At 58.7% G+C, this 14,833-nt stretch overlaps 1 protein-coding gene across 7 annotated transcripts in view; it reads right to left on the bottom strand.

The window, feature by feature from the left end:
• Positions 1-366: 366 nt before the first annotated feature.
• PSD4 (pleckstrin and Sec7 domain containing 4) overlaps positions 367-14,833 on the bottom strand; it is a 40,702-nt gene continuing 26,235 nt past the window's right edge. For 3 of the 7 annotated variants that reach the window (XM_036873427.1, XM_036873430.1, XM_036873431.1), the window contains 14 exons: positions 13,277-13,486; positions 12,748-12,828; positions 12,499-12,611; positions 12,225-12,283; positions 11,974-12,063; positions 10,878-10,921; positions 10,347-10,507; positions 9,301-9,371; positions 9,033-9,196; positions 8,361-8,505; positions 7,928-8,071; positions 3,603-6,407; positions 1,003-1,055; positions 539-892 (listed from right to left, as the gene is read on the bottom strand). In XM_036873427.1, the coding sequence (XP_036729322.1) occupies positions 6,150-6,407; positions 7,928-8,071; positions 8,361-8,505; positions 9,033-9,196; positions 9,301-9,371; positions 10,347-10,507; positions 10,878-10,921; positions 11,974-12,063; positions 12,225-12,283; positions 12,499-12,611; positions 12,748-12,828; positions 13,277-13,486 (1,540 nt within the window). In that variant the 3' untranslated portion in view covers positions 539-892; positions 1,003-1,055; positions 3,603-6,149. The other 4 variants (XM_036873429.1, XM_036873432.1, XM_036873428.1 and 1 more) reach the window with 4 other exon arrangements.

The raw sequence follows: 14,833 nt of genomic DNA, 5'->3' as shown, positions 1-14,833 counted from the left end.
CAAACACTCAGCCGGTGGCATCTCCTAGCACCACACGCTGCTGCCCAGCCTGGGCCTGAGGGGCTGGGGCACGGGGTGAAAGGGTAGAAGGGTGGGCTGGGCGTTTTGGGCTGAAGACCCGAGTGAGGGGTGACTGGGGAAAAAGGGGAGCATTTGTGAGAGCGGAGTGTGGGTGAGGGCGGGGTTGGTTATGGGGAGTCTGGATGATCAGGAACAGGGTGAGGGTTTGGCTGGGGCCTGAGGAAGGTTACCCCTTGCGAAAAGAGGGTTTGGATGAGGTCTGGCCTGAGGGTGAGATCCAAACTTCTGTATCTTCGTGCTGGCAGCTTCTTTCTCGTCTTCATCAAAATTCATTTGTTAAGCCTCCATTTGACACCGTGCCAGGTGCTAAATAAACAGACATGGTCCCTGCCCTTAAGGAATTTCCAGCCTAAGACACACACACAAGCTGACATTTTGTTTATTTTATTTTAAATATTAATGTATTCCCACCTTGTTCCAGAGGGGATTTGAGACAGCTCACAGGAAATGCATGCAATAAATTAGTGAAATACAAATAAGAAATAAAGCATCAGGAGCACAGAAAGTATAGAATGGGTGGAAGAGTGGGTCCTGAGCGGCTGCACCTGAGCTGCACATCGGCCTGGAGTCTCTCGGCGGCCAGGTGAAAGGGTTGTCACGGTCACTTACCAGGCCTCATTGGCTCAGTGAGGGAGTCAGCGCCTCTCTGTGCATGTACCTCCCCCCCAACCCTGTCTGTGTCACACCAGATGGGGACAAAGAGATCCAGAAAATCAGAAGCTTCTACCTGACACCCAAGGTGAAGCAAAGGCCCATCTGGCTCAAATCTCCTCATCATCCTGGTACGTTGTCTTTCAAAGCAATGGACGACCTGTCACAGAATCATTCATAGAAAAGGGGAGTCAGCCGGGGACAGGTTTAGGGGAGATGATCCTAAGTTCACTCTCCCATGTAATCAGTAACATCTGTACAGAAATTTACCATTTCCAGGAGGATTTGTTGAGGGACCACGTCCTGCAGACAGAACTCCAGGTCTGAAATTCAGAGCAAAGATCAGGACTGACAGCTTAGATTTGGAGGCTTTTCCCAGAAGCTAAAGCGACAGCCCTGTAGTCAGCCAGGTGAGATCTCTGAGAGTCCCCCTTGGGAAAAGGCTGAGTTCAGGCTGGGCGGAGGGGGGAGGTGGCAAGCGGAGGGAAGACAGAAGAGAACATGCAAGAAAGCAGAAGACGAACCAGGAGAACATGGAGTACCGGAAGCCCAGGGAGGATGAAGTTTTGAGATTTACCTTTTTCAACACCAGGAGTCAGGCCCTGGGATACCATGGAAAACAACCAGCCCTGTTCCCGCCCTTGGGAGGTTTATGTTCTACTGGGAGCAAAGAGACAGGAAAGACAGGAGGGGAGGGCAGGGGAGGGGCGTAGAAAGTTAGGCTTTGATGTGATAGGGAATACCGGGCGAGAAGGACTCAAGGAAGGCTTCACGGAGGAGATGGCATGTGGACAGCAGTGGATTTTGCCTCTTCCCAGTCCTAGCACTCCAAATTGCTCAGCAGCCGGTCCCAGTCTCCATCCTTTGGGTGGCATTGCCTCCACACCCCACCCCCATCTCGGAAGGAGGCCTCTGATTACCTTAGGCCCCTAGTGATTGGCTCAGAGGTGGGCACGTGGCCCAAGGTATGCTGCTCAAAGAGACCCTACCCTGGACTTGAGTTTGAAATTTCCAACGAACAGATATTCTCTGCGCGCCAGATTTGTACCAAGAAGAGGGAGTCTTGGGAGCTCTTGGGGCCACCTCGGTACCGTGAGGGTTGCTCCTGCCCTCCTAGGCCTGGGAGCAAGAGAGAAACAGGTTCTTGGCTCAGTGTGGAGCCCGACCTGGACACAGACTGTCCAGTTACTGGAGCCAAACAATGTCCTATTCTGCTAAAGCCCATGTGAGGTTACATCTGTCACTTGCAAAGTCCAGGCAGAGGGAGAGCTGAGCGCAGAGGCCCAGCCTCGGAGCAGGACGCCACGTTTGAGGGCAGAATGTAAACCGGAGTCCAGAGGCGGGAGGGTGCCTGAGGAAGGCCAGTAAGGCCGGTACTAATAGCTAACAGGCTTTCCTTCTGTGCCAGGCATTGTTCTGAGCTGTTTACGTGCATAATTTCACTTAATCCTCACAAGGACTCTGTGAGGTAAGTAGTGCTATTATCCGCATTTTATAGAGAAGCAAACGGAAGCACAAGAAGCTAACAAACTGGCCGGACCACACTGGGCCTCGTGCAGGTTCCACAGGTCAGGGGGCAGCTGGGGCCGAGGGTCGCTGAGAGGTGAGGAAGCTGGGAAGACTTTGGATTTGATGATTGAGGGTCATCAGTGGGGAGCAGTGGCTGGAGGCCAACGTGCCAGGTGTGAACGGGACCAGGGAGGGTGGGAAAGGGCTGGCAAAGACCACACATCCGTGGATCTCGGCTACAGGCATCAGATGGTCAAGTGCAGGCTTTTCTTTTTCCTCATGATGGCGATACTTCAAGTTGTTTGCGAGGAAAGATAATGAAGGGGTAGAGCATAGGCCGAAAACCCAGATGGGACCCCTGAGGGCGAGGTCAGGGTAGGCAGGACATGGGGAGGGGGAGGGGTGTGGGCACGAGTTGGGGGGTTGTCAGTTCCAGGAATGCAGGGAGCATCGCTTCCTCAGAAGGCAGGGAACAGGTAGAGATGGGGGCCAGTTAGATGCAGGATAGCTGGAGGCAAAGGTGTTGGCAGAGGGGGAGGTGGGAAGGGGCCCTTACGCAGAGTGTGGCATTCAGGAACCCCCCTAAGTACGGGCAGCAAGCAAGTTGGGGGGTCGGGGTAAGGGAGAGGGATGTGGCCAGATGTGGATGGCCAGGTTGTGCCAAGGTTCCAGAGCATTCTCTTCCCCACCCCCATTTTATTTCAGACTTACAGAAAATTTGCATGCATAGTATAAAACATCTCCAGGCCATAATCTACCCTATTCTGGGCTCACTTACTCAAGTCGTTCCATCTTCTTAAAGCCAAACTCCCAGACCATCTCCCAAGCCATGAGCCCGTCACTCTTCTGCTGGAAACCCACCCTCCTGGGCTGCACACCAGGTCCTTTACGATCCAGCTTCGGCCCACCCTGACCACTGTGTGTCTCTCACTCTATCCCACCTCAACCCTCCAGCCCAGCTCCTGCCGAGCAGGACACGCTCCACTTGTTTCCATCTGGCTCGGAGCCCCCAGAGGAAAGGACCCAGGCCTCGGGCCCTAATGATTTTAACTCCTCCCTGGTGCCTGGCAAACAACAAACAAATGAATGTCTTCAGCAGAAAACCAGATGGAGCAGAGATGCTGAGAGACCAGGAAGAGGTTACATCTGGGGTATCTCCTGGTTAGCTGAACTCCCTAGGTGGGAAAGGAGGAACTGAGGGCAAACTTCAACCAGCCTTATGGAGTCTGAGCTGTTCACCAAGAACCTGTGCCCAGCCCCTTCTCCTGCGAAGATATGGACCAACCCAGTGCTGAGTGGGAAAGAAGAGTAGGGTGGAGACGAGGTGAGTCTAGGCCTGTGGGGTTTGATCCGTTCCATACCCAGGACTGGGACTGGGGACTCATTTGGTTTCCATTTTTGTAGGTTCCTTGGGACAGTTCTGTAGGGAGTTCTAGGCTGTCCCCATAAGACTCCAGAAACTTCTTCCTCTCCATCTGCAGGAAGATGTCAAAGTCCCAACCCTTTGCTTGGATCAGACCTCCCTAGATGGTGGGAGGCCTGGCTGGGCCACTGTGGGTTTGGGGAAGTGGAAGGGCCTGGTTCTGGTTGGGGGGGGCAGGGGGGGCACCCTAATTTCCTGTTCTTCCAGGAGCACAGCTGTGGCTGGACAACTGGGCCGCCCAGGCTTGGAAGATGCAAGCCCGCCCCCTGGTGGTCACATGTCATAACCACAGCCCAACAACCCATCTCCACCTCCCCAGGCCTCCAGGCCAGCGGGGGCCTGGGCAGCACTGGCCAGAGGGGGACCCGGCAGCCACGGTCACCTGGCTCTGAAGGCCTCACATGCCCAAGGGGAAAGGGAGATGCCAGTTCTACAAGAGCAAAGAAGCATGGAAATGTCACACACATGCACCCATGCAAACAAACCTCTGCCTTTTATTCGGGTTTTAGAAATAAGCATACAGGTCAGTGAGGTCGAATAACCCACTCACGGCCATTCAGCCTGTAAGCATCGCTCCTGGGCCAAGTCACGTCCACCTGGCGCTAGGCTCCCACCTCAATCAAATGAGACGACCGGACTCTGCCGTGACTGTTAACTGCCACTGCACATCAAGAGTTGCCCAGGGAGTCTTAAAAATACCTATTGGTGTCCCTGACCCAGACCTACTGTATCTGAATCCCTGGGTGTAGGATGGGAATGTCTCCAGCGTGTCTCTACACTGCCAACTGGGAACCAGAGAGCAGGATGGTCATCTCCTGGAGGCCAGGGTTGTGCTTAATCCGTGTTTGAATCCCATAGTACTGGCCCATAAAAGGTAGCTAATATGACTTGTGAAATGAAAGAATGAACACTTGAGTGGATAAGTAAATGATTCTGAGGTCCCCTCCAGCTGTGACAGCCTACATATGTGACTCCTGCACATGCTCAGTGTGTTACATACACGCCCACAGACATGCACACGCACACGCACGCACACACGGCAAGGGGGATGCGGCCTGCCACCCTGCAGGTGGCCCCAGCTGCCCGGAATTGGCTGACCCTCCCCTCCCCCTACACTCGTACACACCTCCTCCTCTGTTGGCATTTATTGTGCACGCTTTGGGTGTGTGGCCCGGCCCTGGGCCCCGGCCGTGGCCCCCAAGTGCCAGCCCCACCTGGTGGAGTTCCAGGCTGGTTACAAGCATGAAGGGGAGGACAGGGCCGGCAGGAAGGCCGGAGGGGCCGTGTGTCAGCCAGCAGGCGGGCAGTGGAGAGGCCCCTCTTGGCGGGCCGCCTGCTCGCACACTTGGCTGAACAGAGACAATGGTGGCTGTCCCTGCAGCCCAGCCTCCTTCCCACAGGCAGAGCCTCGGGTCCGCGAGGGCCCGGAACCTCCCCCAGAGAACAGCCCAGCTGGGAGCCAGCCCGAGGGAGCACGAGGGGACTTCCCAGGCAGGGTGGCAAAGGCGCCTGGGAGCAGGCTGGGGCAGGGGAGGGGTCCGGAAGGGTCCTGGAGCCCCTCGGGAACGGAGCTTTCAGGGAAGGGGTGTGTGGGAAGGGAGCCAGGCCTCCACCCCCCTCCCCCAACTCTCCAGAGCCCCCAGGGGATGCGAATGTGTCACCACCTCTTACCCTCAGCCTCCCTAGGGTCTGAACCCGGAGAGAACTCCTTCCCTGCTCTGGGGAGGCAGAGGCCCCTTTTCCAGGGCTCTCCACCGAGCTCTGGAGGCCGCCACCCCTTCCGGCCCTCACTGCCGCCATCGGCTCTGCTCTGATCATCAGCAATTGGCCGTGGAAGGCAGGGCCTCTCTCGTTTGCCCACTGCGAGTGGGTGATGTGTGGGAGAGGAGACAAAGGCAGGGGCCCCCGGGGTCAGCCTCACTGAGCCCTTGAACTCGCCGCATCCCTGCCCCTACCCAGAAGGCTGTCCCCCCAGTGGGCGGGGCCTGGTTGGGGTCTCCCAGGACCTCTCCCAGCAGGCCACCTGATTCCCAGAGCAAGACCACCCTCAGGGCTGCGACTCCCCTAGCTTGTCTGCCCAGAGGGCTCTGCTGCCCCAGCCTCTGTCCCGGAGGCCGGGGGTCCCCGAGCACTCTGACTCTCAAATAAGCACTGAGCTGCCCGCAGGCCTGGGAAAGGTGTCCGCTGTGGCTTCTGAAGGGATGGAGGGTGACATGGGATGAACTGTGGGAGTGGAGCCAAATTCCTGACCTCCCATCGCCCTCGGGAGCAGCCGGGGGGTGGGGGGGGGGGCAGCAGTATTAGGAAAACTCCTGTGTACGAGGGAGGGAAGGAGGACCACAGGGAAGCAAGGCTGTCCTTCAGCGGGGGGAGGGGCGGGGCCTCATCACCATCATGCACCCGCTGAGACAAGGCTCTTCCTCGGGGCTTCATCCCACATCCACCCCAGGCCGTGGGGGGCAGAGTCGGTGAGGGGGCACCCGCTTCACAGCTGATTGCGGTTCCGCTTGGGGATGATCTTCCGGTAGGTTCTGCGCTCTGAGATGTTGCGCTTGACCTTGGCCGTGGTGGGGGCCTCATCCAGGTGCAGGGACGGGCTGGAGTGGGACTTCTTCAGGCTGGGCTTGGACTCCTGCGGGCCTCCGGCCTCCTTCCCCAGCTGCTCTTCCCACAGGTCCAGGTCATCCGACGGGCTGTGCAGACGGGCCACCAGCAGCTGCAGGTAGGTCTCGTAACGGGTTTTCTGCAATACACGGGCCCCGCCACCTTAGCACCACCCTGGCTCCAGGTCGGGAGGGGCCTGGGATCGTGAGGGACAGACAGGTCACATGTGAATGATGCTATGGCGATAAAGACTCCTGCAGAAAGAGCGCCGGGCCAAAGGCTAGCATCTGCTTGAGCAACCGTGTCTGCAGACCCTGCCGTGCCCTGGGTGTTTTATAGTTACACCTGTAAGTCCAGCCCTGGTCTAACAGCCAACCCCGTGTAGTGCCGTAACTGACATCTCTGGAGCACGTTACATCGCTGAGACACTAAAAGATCCGTAACCCGCTAGGCCCGAGAGCTGTGCAGCACTGCACACAAACAGCACACATCTGTACTCAACCCTAATTGAGTCTGCGTGGCGTTTTAACAATTGGCATCTGGAGAGTATGACGTTAACTACCCTCATCTGTTTAACACTCCTTGGGCCTCTGTAACTAGCATCCTTCGGATACAGTTCCCAGTTTACCTAGTGCTTTCCCACCCTCCAGCCCGCTGGATCCTCAACCCGGCCCTGGGAGGTTGGGTGGGAGTCACTGCTCTGCTTTGTAAAGAGGGAAGTGAGGCCTAGGGAGGGGTGGGCCTTGCTAAAGGTCCCAGCTGGTCAGTCAGTGGTAGGGAGAGGCTGGAATGCTACGGGCAGAGCTGGGTCCTATCGGCCACACGCCGGGGCCTCTGGGAAGTGGCACGCTCCCAGCCATGGATGCAGCCAGCGCGCCAAAGGGATAAGCCAGAAAGAAAGGGAGAGGGCAGCGCGAGGGCCGGAGGGCACAGCCAGGAGGTGACACTGACGCTCCCTTCTCCCCGCTCTGCCCCTGGGTGGCCTCTGACCCCTTCTGTTCCCACACTGCCCCTCACCTACCCTCCTCCTGAATTTGGGTGCAGGGTGGGTGTTGGGTGGGAAAAAATATCTCAGCATCGATCAGAGAGCTAATAAAGGTCATTCCTCAGTTACGACCATACACGAGGCACGGATGTAACTGGAGTCTCTTGAAAACGTATCAGGTTTGGACAAGTCGCTTAATCTCGCTGTGCCTCAGTTTCCTCATCTGTAAAATGAGGATCACCGCCCCTACCCCCAGAGTGGTTAGATAATAAGATAATCCATGCAATGCAAGCTTCTGAAATATTGCCTATTATTATTATTAGGTAGGTATTAGGAGAAATAATTCTGTTAAAATATAGCTTTCCCTTCAATGTAGGAAAAGCCAAATATACTCTTAGGAGAAAAAACACGTATGAAAATAACATTCCCTAAGAGTGTTTCCAGACAAACAGCTGCTATGTGCCCCCAGGACAAGAGGGGAAGCGGCCCGAGTGCACACGGACACACACACTTTGCGCACGCGTGTGCACACACTCGTGCGCAGACAGCGCACACAGCACCCCGTGTTCTCCCAGGAGCACCTCCCCCTGCCCTGAGCCAAGGCTGCAGGGACGGCCACGGCCACGAGAGGGCGGCAGAGGGTCCAGGCGGAAGGTGAGGCGCGGGCACCTCACCTCGTACTCCAGGTACTCCTTCCGCAAGCGGTAGTCCTCCAGCTCTCGGCCGCGGCCCCGCCGCTCCGGTAAGTTTCTCTGCAGATCCAGCAGGTCGTCGGAGGCAGCATCCAGGCAGCTCTCGTGGGATCGATGCTGCTCCTCCTGGGAGCGGGAGGCAGTGGGGGAAGCTGCTCCAAGCCCTCCCACTCCGTTCCGGGCCCAGGTGGGCAGCCCAAGAATCCTCCCCAACAGCCCCCTCCCCCGCCTCCGTTCCTGGGCCCAGGTGTACAGCTCGATCCCCGATCCCGGGCCTAGGGGTTCAGCCCATCCCTCCCCCTCCCCCCTCCCCAGCCCTTTTCCTAGGCCAGCTGCACAGCCTCTCATGTCCCTCCTAGTCCTCCGGGGTGCACCCCCCTCCCGCGCGGCATCCCGCCCCTCCCCCGGGCCGTACCAGGGAGCTCTGGGCGGGGCCCACGGGCAGGATGGGCCGGACGAATTTGCGCTGGGAGCCCACCGCGGCGGGGAAGGGCGGCGCCGAGTGCGTGGCGGCGGCCAGGTTGATGCGCGCGATCCAGGAAGTCATCTCCTGGGCAGTGCTGCAGGGAGAGGTGGCCGTCTGTCCCCAGGACCACAGAGTCCGGTGCTATCACCTATCCCCGCCCCCAGCCTCCCGTGGTCTGCACAGCAGCCCGGCAGCTCAGGACTCAGAGCCGACAAAAGCCAGAAGTCCCGCCACTGGCCGAGGTGGTTGACCGCCGCTTGTGGTTTTTCTCAGCGGACAAAGAGGCACATCTGGGAAGGCAATAGAGTTTATATCAAATGCCAAGAAATGATCGAGTGTTAGTGACTTCCTGGAATCCTCTGTTTGGAACTGCGAGGCTCAGTCGGACTTTCAGGGAAGAGGTGGTGCAGTGGCGGAGTGGGCCAAGGGCAGGGGACGGAAGCAGGAAGTCCCCGCTTCCAGCTGTAGCCGGACCCCGGCCAGCAGCCCATCTCAGGTGGCCTGGTCAGGACGGCACCTCCCCCCCCCAGGGCGGGGCCCGTAGCCGTCAGAGGATGAGAGGAGGGTCAGGGAGGAAAGCTGGGGCCTTGCCGCTTGCCTCTTCCCCGCCACGAAACTTACGGTGCCTGGAAGAGGTAGAGGCGCCAGTCGGCCGTGCGCAGCTGGAAGACGTGCGGCTTCTTGGTGTAGTGGGTGGCCGGACTGGCCAGCGAGTGGTGCACCCCTACCGGCTCGTCCACCATCTGCCCCAGCAAGCTCTCCCCCTCAAGGCCGTGGTCCTCTCCCTGCCACAGGGCACACGGGCTCAGAAGAGAGGTCTGCATCAGTTGCTCGTCCCCCCCCCCCCCCCCCCCGTGCTGCCCGTCGCGGGTGCAGACTCCCTCCCTACCTTCAGGAAGTAGAGGACCATCCCTCGCAGGACGGTGTGGAGCACCTTCCAGCCGCGCTTGCCCCACGGCGCTGCCCCAGGAGCAGAACACAAAGGTGGGTGGTGGCCCCCCCTCCGGACCCTCAGACACACACTGTCCCCCACCCCCTTCCCCTCCCCCAACTCCAGTCCCTCCCCAGGGTGTAGAGAAACATGCCCAAGCACACCGACACAACACAACACAACCGATCACAAACAGGCAGTACCGTGTAAACACGCCCCCCCCCCCCCCCCCCCCCCGCCCAGAAGCACAGCTCTTCTCAGACATCTTTCTGGTTCCATCCAGAGAGGCCCAGGGGCTCAGATGCTAGGGCAGAAGGCCTGCTTCCCCACGGTCACCTCCTGCCCTTGCTCATGTGGCTTCTCACAGCCAAATGCCAGTTCCCTGGCTGGTCACCGTACCCCAGCCCATCTGGGATCCCATTCCTGCTCTGGTCACGTGGCTGCCCGGCTCCAGAGCCTTCAACAGTCTGCAGGATGAGGCCCAATGCACCTCACGCCATCCTCTTTCACACGCCCCGTGCTCTTTTCTCAGTGGGGATCCCTCTGCCCAACTACAAATAATCAGACCCTCTTTTCCTCCAAGGTTCAGCTCAGAGACCACTGCGTCCCAGAAGCCTTAACTGTCCTGTCCCCCACATTCCACCCCAAAACAAAAACAGAAACCTTGCCCTCCTCCACACCCCATACTCAGTGGAGGCCTCCCTACACCACGCAGCTCTTTCTTCCTTTTATCCCAGACACTGGTGTGCTTGTCTAATTCCCACCCTAGCACAGGGGTTCGGGGGTGGGGGGTCCCTAGGTCTGTCTTGTCTCTGCACCCCTCCCCCAGCCCCCAGCACATTACACAGACCCCGGTTCACGGTCAGCACTGAGGAAGGAACACGGGCTGCCTGTCCTCCGCCCGTGCCGTCTCTCTGCACGGTGTCCCTGAGCGCGGCACTTGCACACACACCCCCGTTCACGGGCACACAGATGCCCCCGCATGGCAGCAGGCAGACACTCACTCTTCTTGCCATCCGCATCCTGATGCATCTTCCGGGGCAGGATGCCCTGCTTGTAGGTGGGCACCGTGGGGTCCTGGACCAGCTGGAGGAAGGGGTTGCTCATCTTGCCAGCCAGGGCAGACGGCCGGGCCTTCTCGGGCCTGGCTGCGTCTTCTTCATCCCTGGACATCAGAGAATCAGGCTGGGGGTGCTGACCGGCCAGAGGCCATCAGGAGGTGCCCACCACCACCTCAGGACCCCCATCCTCTCTCTCTTGCTGGGCAGCCACACCTCAGGACCCCCCACCCCCGAAGAAGTCCTCCGCCAAAGGCAACCCATCACTCCCTATCATCCCCACACCCTCGCCACCTCTGGCTCCTCCAGGTGTTCCCTGGCCCACTGCACCCTCTTCTGAGACTGGCCCGCTGCCCCGCCTCCGGCTCCACCCACGCAGAGGGGAGCACTGTCCAGGGGCCCGAGTTCTCCAACTCAGGTGGGTGGGTGGAGGGAGGGCAGGGGAGAGGGAGGGGAGGAAAGATGGGTCTCACTTACACGGCCCACTCGAGCTTCTCACTTCGGATAGACCAGTAGAGGGCCTGGAACAGAAACACACAGGTGGGCCCGGGAGCCTCGGGCCGTGGGGCGCACGTTCTGTCTGGCAGAGGTAGGACGGGCATGCTGTAGCCTGCCGCCTCCACCCCGATGCAGCTGCCCTTCTGCCCCGAGCAGGAGGCAGCCCACGCATCCGCGCATCCGCGCACACATGCAGCAATGTACGGGGCATTTGCCGTGTGCCGAGCACTGTGCTGGGAGCTAGAGACACGAGGATGATCAAAGCAATCCTCGTCCTTACTTGAGCTTAGCGAGGCCTGAACTAGTTCCCTTGAAGGGGAAACGAATCACCCACACACCATCCTGCCCAGAGGGATCTGACGCTACAGGAGCAGCTGACTACAGGGGCAGTCAGTGTACGGTGAGTGAATGAATAAACGAGGTGCTGCGACTTTGAAATGATATGACCAAGAGTACTCACATCAATGTGGCTGGCTGGCTTTTGTAGCCCTGGCCACGCCTAGTGGGGCACCGGGCACCTAGTAAGTGTTCAATTAATGTTCACTGACTAGACAAAAGAATAAATGCTCTAACTGCTTAGGAAAGCAGACTGTGGGCCAGGCCCTGGGCTAAGCAGCTTGTGATAACAACCCTGTAACATGGTCACTGGCCCCGGAGGAACTTGCCTTGGCCAAGGAGTGAGCTGCCCAAGACTAGAATCCAAACCCTGGAACCTCTGGCTCCCGAATCCTAGCTCTAGACTTTTACCACGTGAAGCTCTGCCCTGAGAACCAAAAACCAGTGCTTCTCAGACTTCACAGGCCTAAGAATCACCCAGAAGCATGACAGAACATTGTAGGGGCCCAGCCTGAGATTCTGATTCAGTAGGTCCAGGGCGGGGGGCCTGTGTATTCACACAAGCTAATAAATTCCAAGGTGATGCTGATACTGCTGGCCCGGGGCCCACACTTTTAGTTCCCTTCAGTAAGGAAGGCCCGTCCTCTCAAGGATGTTTCGGCAAAGCCAGGCATGAGCTCACGTTCCCCTTGGGACAAAGAGCCAAGGCTCCAGGCCCTGAGCAGCCCCCGTGCCGTACCTTGAGCACTTCCTTGGGGAAGTTCCCGCCGTCCCGCAGGCCGTTCAGGTTGGTTATGAATTCCTGGCAGCTCATGCTCTTCCCAATGTTCTGTGGCCATGTGGAGAGGGGGGTCGCTGGCACACATGCCCGACCCCAACAGAAAGACCCCCGGCCAGCTACTCCGAACCTTCCCCAGGTCCCCAGGGCCCTCCCTGACCCCCCCATCCCAGGCCTCGGTTCCCCTTTTCCAGGACCCCCCAGGCTCTCACCTGTCCATGCAGGTCCGTGTTAAGGAGCATGATGGCACAGGTCAAGGTGTGCACGCAGTCTGCCCCCCCAGAGAGAAAGCTCGTTGGAACTGGGACTCCTGCATTTCCTCTGCCCACCCTGGGCGGGGAGACCCCCAAATGCTTCTGGGCCCCCCAGAGCCCCCCCCCCAAACACACTCCCACCAGCCACCACCCGGTGAACCCCCAAGCAGACTGGGGACACTTCCCTGCCATCCTTCTCCCCGGTCCCCCCAAAGGGCCGGCGTCTCCCTACCTACTGAGGAGAAGAGCCCAGGGTTGCAGTGATAGAAGCGCTTGGAGAACTGGTAGAGGATCCGCTCCCGCTCCTGGGTCTCCCCACTGAGCACCAGGGCGTGGAGGAAGCCCCTGGAAGGAGGGCCAGAATCCAGGCAGAGCCCAGCAGCCCCAGAGCTCAGGGCCAATCAGATTCCAGCCTCGGCTGGGGGTGCCACTGCCCCCCACCATCCCTCCCTCCTCCCCAGAGAAGGCCCCCAGGTGTTACCGGAGCGCACGGTCCAGGCTCTGGCCTCCGAACTGGAAGAAGGAAAGGTACTTCTCAGCCACCGTCCTGCTGAAGTTGTCGCTGTGGAGGGAAAGTGGGGATGAAGCCTGCTTTGGGGTTCTGGACTGGGGGCCCCAGGGCCTGCACATATCCTGGGGCCTGACGGGGGCTGGGGGGTGAGATCAAGGGAAAGGCACAGCCGGGCTGGACCCTAATTCCCAAGAGGGCACTGGCACCCCATCCGATGCTGAGTGGGAGGGACAGGGGTTTGGGGTGGGGGGAAGGCAGGTCGCCGGGTCCGGCGGCTCTAAGCAGGGGTCGAGGGTGACACAAGTGTGACTAAGAGGAAGAGGCAGGCATGGCAAGGGTCTGGGGGCAAAGGGGAGAGGGGTGCGGTGGACGGGACAGGAACGAAGGCTTGAGAGGTCAGTGGTCGGGCCGGAGGGTCACAGGCGGGCAGGGAGCCCACCGGCTGCTCCCCCCCTTCCTGACTCGACCTCCGGCCTCGCTCAGGCTCAAAGCCCCTTACTTCTTCTGCAGGTAAGCGGCCACTTCGGACTTCCGGAAGCCCTCCAGGCGATAGAGGCGGGAGGCCAAGTTCCAGGCCACCTTGTCGGTCCTGACGCCATTCGCCAGCTTGTCTCCAGCTGGGGACCTTTGGCCTTCCTCTGGGGGCTGCGCTTCGGGCACGGGGCTCTCAGGAGGCCTGCGAAAGTCCATCGGTGACCTCAGACTCCCGCTTGGGATGGATACAAAGGGGCTCTGGGTCAAGCGTCCTTGGGGTCAGTCGTAGGGGGCGGGTGTGCCTAGAGTCCACGCCCAGAGCTCAGGGCAGGAGCTGGAGCTCCAGGGCCTCGTGTGGCCGGGGAAGAGCTGGACCAGGGCCTCCCCCGGGGAATAGGCAGGGTCACAGCCTGCCTGGCCTGACCTGGGCACCAGGAGGACCCAGAGAGGGCAGTATTCACACAAAGCTAGCAAGGGCTGGAGCCGAGCTTGGTACCAGCACTTCCTCAGGTGGCAGGTGCAGCCCTTTGAAGACCCCAGTGGTGTTTAGTCCGCCCCAAGGAGGGGTGGGAATACCTCCCCAAATGTCAGCAGCCACCTGTGTCCCTCACCTGTCCTGCCCTCCCCATCATGCCTCCTTGCCCCCCTTCCCCTCCCCCAGCTCCAGCCTCCAGCCTCCACTCCTAGATCTGGAGCCAAGGAAGGTGCAAGGGTGAAGCAAGAACAGAAAGCGAGACCGGCTTTAAGAATGTTGACAGCTGGGATTGCCACAGGTGGTTTCCAACCCCTGCCTTCCCGTATCGGCAGCCCTGTGGTATAGAAGGGGCCCTTCCAGCAGGGGCTTTGGATGGTGCCCTACAGAGGGTGCACAGGCCCCAGCAACCCTCACGGTAGACTCAGAGGACACTCAGAATCTCAGGGGTCACCCGGCCCAATCTCTCCCTGACTCTTGCGTTTTCCCTGCAACATTGCAACCAGGTATTGGGGTATCCTCGTTAGTGGAATGGTCATCGTCCAGGTTACTGCAGTCAGGGATTGTACAGATAAGCAAAACTTATCACAGTATGAAAATGTTCACCGACAGACTACCCACTTATAAAATTCGGCTGCACTTGACAGCCCTTTCCACTTAACACAAATGTATATCTCTGCCCCCAACTGGGTCAGCGTCTTTGCTGGTAACTTCTCACTGCTTCCTGAGGTTCATCCACATCCAACAAGGCAGGGCAAACGTAATGGAAGCCAACTGAAAAGTGAAATTACAAATCTTGCCAAAAAGGATTTTATGAAGGCCATGAAAGTGATGCTGGAAGATTCCAGGGATCACCTGGGAAGCCACTGACAAGTGAGGAACGGGAAGAGTTAGTCCAGTGAACAACTGAAGAGGAGAAAATAAATGACACGCTTGTCACATCTAAAGAGAGCTACTTAGATTATCAGCTGACAAAGCCCTCAAATACTTTTACAAAAATGACCTAGTCAGTGAGTGTTGTTACTAAAATAATATCTAGATGGGAAGGCACTTTGAGGAAAAAAAACCCCACAGGGCAAATATAAATTGTTATGGAATTGTATACTCTAA

The sequence above is a fragment of the Balaenoptera musculus genome, chromosome 13 (assembly GCF_009873245.2).
Source record: "Balaenoptera musculus isolate JJ_BM4_2016_0621 chromosome 13, mBalMus1.pri.v3, whole genome shotgun sequence".
Taxonomy (NCBI): Eukaryota; Metazoa; Chordata; class Mammalia; order Artiodactyla; family Balaenopteridae; genus Balaenoptera; species Balaenoptera musculus.
Note: the sequence above shows the minus strand (reverse complement) of the source record. Positions and strands in the feature narration are given on the sequence as shown.